Source organism: Acomys minous, assembly GCF_964271855.1.
Source record: "Acomys minous genome assembly, chromosome: 16".
NCBI classification, from domain to species: Eukaryota; Metazoa; Chordata; class Mammalia; order Rodentia; family Muridae; genus Acomys; species Acomys minous.
Window position 1 is genome coordinate 7,968,807 of NC_140498.1, and position 11,211 is coordinate 7,980,017.

An 11,211-nucleotide genomic window follows, 5' to 3' on the forward strand; every position below is an offset into this window, starting at 1 on the left:
CTTGGGGGCGGGGCTTAAGGAGTACAGTCTGAAACATGGGTTGGAAAAGAAGGAGATGCATGAAGGCAGGATGACCGTTCACTGTAGCTGCTGTTACTCTGCTCCAACATTAGATCATAGAGTCTTTCCGTGGGCATAGAGAGGGACAGATCTGACCTGCATGTCAGAGTTGACTGGACTTGTTGATTCATTGGTGAGAAAGGAAGAGTTCAAGATGCTCCTGAAACCTCTGATACGGGATGCACGTGAGGAAGAAATGGCCTTAGAGGCATAAGGCTATCCACTCATGTAGACACACCAACAAGCAATTGGCCTAATGTGGCTCAGAAATGAGATTAGTAACTATCCATTTTTAGTTGTCTTGTCATGGGTACTTTGCTGTAGCTATGAAGAGACACCATGATCAAGGTAACTTATAAAAGAAAGAATTTAATTTTGCGCTCAAGGTTCCAGAGGGTTAGAGTCGATGACCATTGTGAGAGAGAGAACACGTTAGTGGTCATTACCTGGGGTGACTGATGGCTCAGGAAAGCTGCATCCTGCAACTCCCTGTATGCCGTGCAGGCCGCTACAGTTTCCTTTTACCTTCTCAATCTTAAAACTTTCTAAGCTTCCAGAGCCCTGTAGGCTCATTAGCTTGTGGAGTATTACAAGCCTTCCTCTAGGAGGGATACTTAGACTTGGTGGAAATGACTACGCAGTGCACTAGGACACTAAGAAGCAGAAAACAGCATGGAGAAACGTTAGCCTATGGGAGCCATGAGAAGAGACACTTTCAGAAAGATCAGGGGAGGCAAGGGGCTAACTGCAGATGCTGGACCAGGATGACGCCTGAGACAAGCTCTGAATTTATGGACTTGGGAGGTTTAGTAAAGTGATTCAGATTCAAATTTGGACCTTATTCCCCATTGGCTTGACAGTCATTTTTACTGAAAATCCTTTTCCCTTCCTTGTAGTTGTCTTAACTACGCAACCTCAACCGAAATGTGAACCTACATTTCAGTTTACCAGCATTTAATGAGAAAAGATGTATGCCCCCTTTTCTACTTTTTAAAACGTGAACTCGCTGCATTGTATCTTCTTCTTAGAAGCATCTACAGTGGTTCCCACTAACGTTGTGTAAGCATGTGAAAGTGGTGTTCTCTCTGCCCCTAAAGGATGACCCTGACCTAGGCCTGGCTGATGAGTGTCACTTTTTCCCTGGTTGGAACCAGAGGTGGTTTGGAGCCCAGCCTCATACAACTGTTTCCTTGGCTCTGCTTCGAGGTGGACGTAGGCACTATGCATGCGCAGCTGCCATTTCAATATGTCTTCTTCTTTTGTCTCTCTGTTGCAGGCTCGGTAGGAGGATATGTGTGGTATCTAGAAAGGAGAGCTATACAGGGATCGCCACACAGGGTCACGCGACTGTTCAGGCACGTAAAGAACCAGTGGGTCACGGTCCAGCACTTGAGCTTCCTCAAGCGCATGGTAAGTAGCAGCCATCCTTCAGTTGTCTGCTCGTCTCTGGATTAGGGACCTGCAGGGATTCCTTCTAGAGGAAAGGGTGTAGGAAGCACTGTTTGAAAAGGACTTTCGTTTAGTTCTCTTAACTGTATCCCAAACTTTAATCTCTTGTTTTGATTATTCTTAACTGAAACCAGAATAATTCTGGCATTTGAGGTTAAATATATGATCTTGAATGTATTGATTTAAGTTTGGAGGAAGATTGAAAACTTATGGCACATTTTGACCAGGCTAAAAAGAGGAAAGGCTGAAGGTGTATGATGTGTCTTTTATACATTCCTTGAAGTTCTGTAAATACAGAAGTAATTGTTTAACAGTGTGACCTTTTTATTTTCTTAGATCATCTGTGCATTTGAAAAATATTTAAAAAATACTTCTGAGGGGCTGGGGAAGTGCTTGCTTTGCCACCATGGGGATCTGCGTTCGATCCTCACAATTAAACCAACATAAAAGAGCTGGCCCTGGCAATGAGCGCTTGTGATCTCAGCTCTGGAGAGGGTCCTAAAATAGTAATACAGCTGGGAATTCATAGTGGGACCATGGAAAAATAGCAAATTCAAACGCTAATGTTCTATTTGGAAGCATCTCACCCTTCCATTTAAAACACTCACTTTAACTAAAAAGTTAATGAATATAAAATCTCACTGAAATTCAGTGTGTTGGTTTTGTCGATTTTATTTATAAATTTGTCCTCATTTATAAATAAAAGTTATAAATGATGCTCCATCTTTAAATACTGTTGGAAAGAGTAACTGAAATATATATTGATATGAAAAATAAGGGGTCTCATCGTGTTACTTGTAATTACCAGTTTTTGCTGGTCAGTGACAGAAGCTGACTCTACACGTAGTGTTCTTTCTCCATCCCACTTCCTCCATGCCTGTAACTCAAGTTAGGCCTTCCAGTTAGCTCCCCTCAGGACTGTTTGCTTTAGAGCTCAGGGGTCAACAGCTGACCTTGGCTAGCTGCAGAAAGTTTTCTCGTATTTAGAAAGTCCAGCCTGCAGAAAGCTCATTGAATAAGAGATGTATCTTCTCTGCTAAGAAATCAGATTCCTAGATTTTCCTAAACAACAAATAGCCATAGCCAAGGCATCCGCTTTATTTCTGCATCATCCAGCGCTGATGTCTCACACTGTAAGGACATGCTGTGCTATCCAATCCTCAATGAAGGAAGCTCTTACAAGTGCTGGAAAAATATGACTGGTGGAAGACAGTAACTGACAGTAACGGTGCTGTTTGTCTGTCTGTCTAGTATGTCACGCAGCTGCACAGGGGCCTTAGCCAGCGAGTCAAACCAAAGCCAGAGCCAGCGGCTTCTCCTTTCCCTGGACACATGGCTTCAGGGCAGTCTACAGTGGAAGTGGACGAGCTGCCGTCTCTCTCAGTGCCCAGTCTGCCTTTGTCCCCGAAGCCAACTGAGGAGCTGATGAAGCTGGAGGCGGCCTCCGTAGTGGACCGGTCCCTCAGCGTGGCCAGAGAGACGAAGGCAGAGAAGCGGTGGGAGGAGATGAAGCTTCGCGCCGACGATCTGCCCGGCGTGCTGGCCCGGCTCTCCAAGATCAAGCTCACAGGTACCTGGTTCTCGGACACGGTTTTTTTGTTTGTTTGTTTGTTTGTTTTTTTCTATATGCATATTTTTTTCAAGATATATATTATTTTATTAATTTATTCTTGTTACATGTCAATGGTTATCCCATCCCTTGTATCCTCCCATTCCTCCCTCCCTCCCATTTTCCCCTTACTCCCCTCCCCTATGACTGTTCCTCAGGGGGATTTCCTCCCCCTGTATATGCTCATAGGTATCAAGTCTCTTCTTGGTAACCTGCTGTCCTTCCTCTGAGTGCCACCAGGTCTCCCCCTCCAGGGAAAGTGGTCAAATATGAGGCACCAGAGTACGTGAGAAAGTCATATCCAACTCTCCACTCTACTTTGAAGGCATATATGCCACAAAATTTGAAAATCTAAGGGAAATGGATGATTTTCTTGATCAATTTCACTTGCCAAAGTTGAGTGAAGAACAGATAAACAAGCTAAATAGTCCCATTTCCCCTACAGAAATTGAAGCAATCATTGATAGTCTCCCAACCAAAAAAAGCCCTGGGCCAGATGGTTTCAGTGCAGAATTCTACCAAACCTTCAAGGGCGAGCTAATATCGGACACGTTTTTGTATGCCTACTGAGCTGTATTTATTCCCTCCCTTAAACTTCGGAACTCATGATTTTTCTTCCTTCTACTTGGGATTCACACTCAGATATTCTGAATTCTACTTACGTAGAACAGTGGATTGTCTTACACTGTAAGCTTTGTGCCAAAATCAACCTCATGTGAATTAAAGGAGATGTTTGCCCTGCCTATTTCCTTATGCTTGCTATGCTTCTACACACCGTGCATTTAAAATATAGTACCCAAGTTCAGGAAGCCGCCCTAGGCTGGATAGTGTGAGCCCACAGGGACCGTGGGGACTTAACTACTCTGTCATGTTCCCTGTGGGACCTTGGGGGCTATCCTGTGTGTGCAGGGCTACAGACTAGTTTACTCCAAGGAGGTTTGGAAGTGTTCTCCCTTCAAATTCCAGGATATTTAGTTTTACCTTTATTGCAGCCAATTGTGTATTAGCCCATGATAGTGTCGTTGATTGTATGGACTGCCTGTGAGCCAGGGGAAGCACAGTTCCTGTGTCATCAGATAGCTAGAGGTAGACACAGTGCTGTGACAGCCAATTTAAAAGAGTGTTCTGGTTGCCTGCAAGCTGAAGACCTGCACCCGCGTCTTAAAAACGGCAAACGGCACAGAGTGCACCACACTGTGATCGGGTTAAGCCAGCGGTGCTTTGAAGACAGAAAGTACCAATTAGAGTCCCGTCAGATGAGCAGAGATGAAGGCTCTCAGCATAGGGGATGGCAGAAAGAGACAAGAGACTTCACTTGTCCCTAAAACTGCAGACTCTAAAACTCCAGGGCAAAGGATGCGAACTAGACAGTTTCTTTCCTCACTGGCCAAGCTCACTTACAGAAATTCTCTTTTGGCTGGAGTGGGTGGGGTGTTGAATGGACATAGTGGTGTGATAGAGTTCTGTGGTGTAGCTAACAGAGCAGGTCTAATTCTGCATGGAGATCTGTCTCTATGTTTCCTTCAAGCTAAGTGAGAGCTCACAACACCCCTAAAACACTGCGCTTTGTGATCTCCACAAGAGGTCCAGTGTCATGCTGTTGACATGTTAAAAACAAGAATAATAAGTAATGGCCACAGATGCCGCCTTAGAAGCGGGACCTCGCAGGAGACCAGCCTCAGAAGTGGCCCTTGTCAACAGCAGGGTCTTCTTTGTGCAGTTTCATTTAGCACGTGTAGTCTGCAGATTGGTCCACGTCGCTTATCATCCTGTTTCTGTCAGGAGTAGCAGCAGCCTTCCCTCCTCACTGAGTAGCCAGTCTCTTTGAGCTCTAGTCAAGTGCCCGAGTGCTACCTAGGGAGCTCTTTGTAGTGCCTCTCCCTCTGTACCTGCTGTTCTAATTCTTGAGATTTATTTATTTCTAATTTGATGTGTATAGATGTTTTGCCTGCATGATGTACCGCACGCATGCCTGGTGTCCACAGGCTGGAAGAGGGCATCAAGTCTTCCCGAACTGGAGTTACAGGGGGAGGGGGAGGGTTATGAGCAGCCTTGTGAGTGCTGGGAATTGAACCGTCATCCTCTGGAAATGAAGCCAGGACTCCTAACCCCTGAGCTGTCTTCCCAGCCTCCTCATTATTTGTTTGTTTGTTTGGTGCAGCTCCTAGCTGCCTCTTTGTCTTCCTTCCTCCCCACTAGAGTTCATGCCACTCAGAGGTGTCAGCTCCTTTCCACTTACAGTCAGTGTTTCCAGCCCACAAAAGAGACCTTTGTGTCACCATCTTACCTTCTGCCCCTACTCTGCCTGCTTCTAAGGCAGTGCACGTAGTGGCAGCCAGTCCTTGCGTCTGAGCTCACCTACTCTGTGCTACCATGAGAGACTGATCTGCCCATCTCACTTCTAGCCAGATCCTTCCGGCCTCTTCAGGAAGCCTGTACTGGGTTCCGGCCTTGAGATCCTAGCTGGGACACTTGCTTACCAGTGAGGCTTTCAGTAGTTTTTCCTCACCTTTTTGAGATAATTTCCACATCTGGAAGGGAGGAAATACAATATGTCATCTCAGAATTTTAATTGTATAGTGTACTAAAGCCTAAAACCACCAAGCAGCGTTCTTTACAAATGGGAGGTGGAGAAAGGTGAGCTTCCAAATAGTTGTGGGTAAGCCTATTTCCGGGGAATTGTTTCTGCCCATGCAGATTGTGTAGGTGAATGAGGGTTAACTGAGCAGGGAGATGACAAGGACTGGCAACAGCAGCAGAAGCCCGAACAGGGCCAAGATCCCTGCTGCATCCTGGCACATTCAGAAAATTGGCATATGACTTGGGTGTCAAGTGGGAGAGGTGTTGGCAGGGCTAGTGTTATCACGTGGTCGCTCACTGTGTTAAACCACAGTGCTCACAGGTTCTAGAAGGTCCTTAGAGACAGATGATCATCTTGTGATTTATATGTGTTTTAATGTCTTATACATTACTGAGGGCTAAGCCACACACTGGAGGCAGTGCTGAACTGTGTGTCTTCAGCTGAGCATGCTCCCCGTTACAGCACACTAGCTGCACAGGACAGTGGCTTTGTGAACGTAGGCCACGTTCGCTCACCTGTTTCCCTCGCCTGTACCCTCCACTGCTTCCTTTTCTGCCTCCCAGTGCCTCCATTTATGTTCCCATATATTTTGTGTCTGGATCTCATGAGAGAAAATGTGGCATCTGCCTTTCCCAGTCCTGCTTATTTCAGTTAACACAGCCTCTGGTTCCGTCCAATTTCCTACAGACAACATGATTTCATTCTTTATGGCCAAATAAGACTCCATTACGGGTACACTTAGCACATTTTCTTCATTGGTTTTCCATTGATGGATACCAAGGCCCATGTGACTCAGCTGCTGCTGTGGGCCGTGCTACAGTAAGCATGATCCATAGGGAGCTATAGTGTGTGCTGACTTAGTCCTTTGTATCTGAGAGACATACAGCTGGATCCTGGTAGTTTGTGGGTTTAAAAAAACTTTTTTTACATATATTATGGGGTGTGTGTGTATGTGTGTGTGTGTGTGTGTGTGTGTGTGTGTGTGTGAGAGAGAGAGAGAGAGAGAGAGAGAGAGAGAGAGAGAGAGAGAAAGAAAGAGAGAGAGAGAGAGAGAGAGAGAGAGAGAGAGAGAGAGAGAGAGAGAGAGAGATTGTGAGAGAGAAAAAAGGGGGGAAAGAGAGAGAGAGACAGAGACAGAGAATGTGAATGCAATATGAGTGCATCTTGTGGCATACTCTTCCTTTTATGGTCTGCCATCACTTACCTAACTAATCTTGTAAGGTGCATCCTGAGGGTCGTTTCAGCTGTTTCTACTTTGATTGTTTGACTCGTTGGTTTGTTTATTTTGAGACAGTATCTCACTATGTAGCCCATGTTAACTCAGCCACAGAGTGATACCATGTCTGCGTATCCCAGGCAGACTGTAATCCTCCTGCCTCACCCTCCCTAGAGCTAGGATTGTAGGCATGAGCCACAAGGTCTGGCATATCTAGTTTTCTCCACTTAAAGACATTCTGTGACTAAGTTCTGTGGCTGTTTGTCCTTCCACACTTCTGGCCTCCTGTCTGTAGAATGAGTGCTCAGACAATTTAATTTCTGATAAATAAACGTGTCCCCAGGAAAGTGAATGCAGTGTGCAGACATAGCTGTGTGCAGGTCACACCTGTACGTGTGGTCTGTACTGATTTTACCACTTTGGTCACTGAGAAAGGGTTTTGTGTTAGTTTGTTCTGCACAGGCTTTGGTAGAAGCTGGCCTCTCTTTGTCTCCTCTTGAATATTTTTCTTTAGTTGGCTTCTATATCTTTGGTTACTGTTCTGTCTTTTCTTTTGTATGCACACATGTATATGTCGGTACTCATGTGGAGGCCAGAGGCGGGCACTAGATGCCTTGCTCAGTTACTCTCCACCTCTCCTGAGGTTGAAGCTCACTGATGTGGTTACCCTAGCTAGCCAGGGAGTCCCAGGGAGCCCCAGGGAGCCTCCTGCCTCCATCTGCCCTGTGCTGGGACCACACGCATGTACTGCCACACCAGCTTGTTATGTAGGACCTGGAGATTTGAGCTCAGGTCTCCTGCATACGTGGCAAACAGTTTACTAACTGAGCTGTTCTTTTGCCCCACTTTTCCTTCTTAAAGACAAATTCACACAAGGTCCTAACTGGCCTTGCACACAAGAAAATCCTCCTGCCTCAGTTTCCCCATTTCCAGGGTTGCAGGCATGTGCCACTGTGTACAGCTTCCCAGTCTCAATCTTGAACTTTTGAAGTTGGACTGAGCACACTTGGTATTAGGAGATTGCCCAGAGCCTATCGGCAGGGGGTGGGGGTGGGGGTGGGGGTGGGGTTACGGTTTGGACGTGAAATGAATCCCAGAAGTTCATTTGTTTAGATCCTTTGTCTTCAGCCAGTGGCTCTGCTTGGGAGGTTATGGGACCTTTAGGAAGTGGGGCCTTGCTGAAGGAAGGGGCCTGCTGTGGGTGGGCTCTATGGGTTATGGCCTGGCCCTGTGCTAGCTGGAACCTTTCTGCTCGCTGGTTGGCTTTAGGAAGTAATTGAGCTGCCTCTGGCTCCTGAGCCATTCCTGCCACTGTGAGCACTGCCCGGCCTTCTCAGCCACAGCACTGTGAGCTAAAGGAACCCCTGAGACTGAAGAAAGCAGCGCTTCTTCCCGGAAGTGCTGTAGCTAGTTCCTGTCCCTGGGACCTTAGCAAAGCAGCACTTCTGCCCGGAAGTGCTATGCCCAGGATTCTGTCACTGACCTGAGCAAAGCAACCCTTCCTCCTCCTGTCTGAATAATGGGGGGGGAGGGGGGGGGGAGAAGCATCATCTTGCCGCCAGTCATGCTCATGGCAAGTATTTTTGTTACAGTCTTTGGGTTTATATTCGTGACACTTCATTGTCTCTTTCACTTGATCCCACTTCCCCTTCTCTTCTGGTGAGTTCAGATGTACCCTGTCTTCCTAAAGTCCTAGTTCCAGGCTCCTGTGATGTGCCTGCGCATTGGTCCAGTCATCTGTTTCACTACAAATGGAGTGAAGGCCTCATAGCTCACAGTCCTGTTGAGCCTCGGCCTCCTGTATCCTTAAATAAAGTTTTATTGATGCCCAGTCACACCTTTAACTGCAGCACTCGTGAGGCTGAGGCAGGCTGATCTCTGAGTTCGAGATCAACCCAGGCTATGCTGTGAGATCCTGTCTGAAGAAAAGAAAGAAAGAAACGGATATGAGGGAACGTGAGTTTGATTTTGGCAAATTCTTTAGGCAAGGTGCTTGAAAGAAGAGGAGGAGACTGAATTCTGATCCAGAAGAACTAGAGGTCTTCAGACGGCGCTCTTAGTGAGGTCACAGTAAAGAGCGGGTATTATGAGGTGGTAGATAGTCCAGCAGAGCAGAGGGCCCAGGGCAGAGTTCCTTAAGGTCATTCCTTCCAGTTCTTACGAAGGCCTGTAGGGAGCCTGCAGGGAGACAGATGCTCAGAGGAAGGGAAAACAAGAGCGGACTCTGTCACAGACAGAGGCGCAGACCCCTCCCTACCAGAAAGACTTGGACAGAATTGCAGATGTACATGTGGGAGGACTGCCCAGAGGCCTGGCTGGAAAGGTGCAGGAAGTCAGCACCCACTGCCCAGTGAGTCCGGAAATGACAAGACGCATTGCTTTAATGCTTGCAGGAGCTGCTTTGAGTAATGTACTTTCTCTTTTAAAGTTTCTCCCAGGAGTTTTTCATTATTAACAAATAAAGGCTGACTAATTGACGGTCGAATTTTTTTTTCTACAAGTTTCATTTATTCTAGCTATTGTACTGTTTTTCCTTTTATGTGGCTTGTGTGGCTGTATATGTGAGTCGGCATTCCAGATGCAGCAGAGTTTAATATGTAAAACCTAATGTCTGAAATCTTAAGCAGGTAGTAAGCGTGTGACATCTTAACTATTCCTTGGTGTGCATGGATGCACCAGCTCCCAAGTATCGAAAGGGTAGGGAACGCTGACGGCATGCTTGTTAAAATGGTCATTTCTTGCCACTGTGTGGCAAGGTGCAAGATGATCAGGACACACCTCAGAACCCTGATGGAGGCGGGACCCATGCATCTGACTCAGTCCCAGGCCTGTTGGTTTGGCTGGTGTTGGAGAGAGCTTGCTTACTGGAAACCAGAGTTGGTGGGTAGGACAGCTGGCCAGGAAAGGCAGCTGGACAGAACCCAGACCACACAAGAGAGGTATGCTAAGCAAGATGCTCCAAGGAAAAGGGCTACTACCTCACCTACAGACGTGGATGGCAGAGACCTGGGGTCATAAATTTCCCTCATATGATTTTATTTATCCCATGTGACTAATTGAATTAAAGCCATTTCCTTCTGCTTATTCCGTTTAAAGAAGTAGCGCCCTTCAGTGACCCTTAGCTCTCTCATCTGACTGACCTTGTACTCCCCTCTTTAGTTTATTACTTGGATTCATACAGCTTGGAGTCAGCAGGAATAGTTCTTTAAGGAGATCCCTGATGTATGTAAATTCATTTCTCTTGGTCTCTTAACACCTTAGACAGTTCATTTCTAGCTAACGCAGCTGAGGCAGGAATTTCTGGGTGTCAGCAGTCACAGTTTAGAACGAGCCTTTTCTGTGCTTCCTCTGTTTGTGGTTATAATATGCCAAGGAAGGGTTGTACCCTGATCAGACTTCGATTTCCTTTGCAGGGCGACTAGCTGCAGCCTGAATCCTTGGCGATACTATTAGGACATGAGCCAAACCTTTGTTGGTGCAAATGTCATTTGAAGATGTGTGTGTGTGTGTGTGTGTGTGTGTGTGTGTGTGTGTGTGTGTGTGTATGTGTGTGTGTGTAAGGGTAAGACTTGGTTTATAAAGGAGTTATAGGCCTCCCTTGAGCCCCCTGCCAGCTGAGCTATTTACAATATGTTTTTGCAGTTTGTTGCAAGGACCACACCAGGGTGAGGAAATTTTATTTGGATTAGGATCATAAGAGGCTGTAGTGACTCAACTGAGTTTAGACCAAATATAGGTCAATAAAAAGCAGGACTTTTCCTTATGAACATCTGTGCTGAAAAGTTATATTTCCCAAGGCCGGCACACTAAATGGATTGCTTATGGGAACCAATAGATGAAGCTGTTGCTGCAGCTGATAGAGACCACAGTGAGTGGATCTTCCCCATGGTCCTGGATGCTACTTTTTATCCAGTGAGAAGTAGGAACAAGAAGCTGGTGCATTTTAGGTCATTTCGTGTCAGTTACCGTGGTCTCTGGTGCTCACTGTACCAAGCAGCTCCCATGCTCCCGCAGTAATCCCATCCTACTTACAGACTTAGGGTGAACTCTTGAGGCTTACATTTTGAATAATGGGTAATAATACATTTAATACATCTTTGTATAATATTTTAAGTTATGTAACTACTAAGTATTTATTTAAAGAAATACAAATAAATTTAAAAAAAAGAAAGACATCAAAATGCTCTTATAACTCTACCATGTCACATAACTATCATTTTATAGGTTTTGGTAAATTACCGTGTGTAATTTAATGTCATACTCATACTATCTTTTTGTGTGAGACTTACTTTAGTT

At 45.9% G+C, this 11,211-nt stretch overlaps 1 protein-coding gene across 1 annotated transcript in view; it reads left to right on the forward strand.

The window, feature by feature from the left end:
* COX10 (cytochrome c oxidase assembly factor heme A:farnesyltransferase COX10) overlaps nt 1-11,211 on the forward strand; it is a 111,381-nt gene that overhangs the window by 4,040 nt on the left and 96,130 nt on the right. The window contains exons 2-3 of the mRNA XM_084760913.1: nt 1,337-1,470; nt 2,761-3,079. Coding sequence (XP_084617039.1) covers nt 1,337-1,470; nt 2,761-3,079 — 453 coding nt within the window. The remainder of the gene's footprint in view (nt 1-1,336; nt 1,471-2,760; nt 3,080-11,211) is intronic.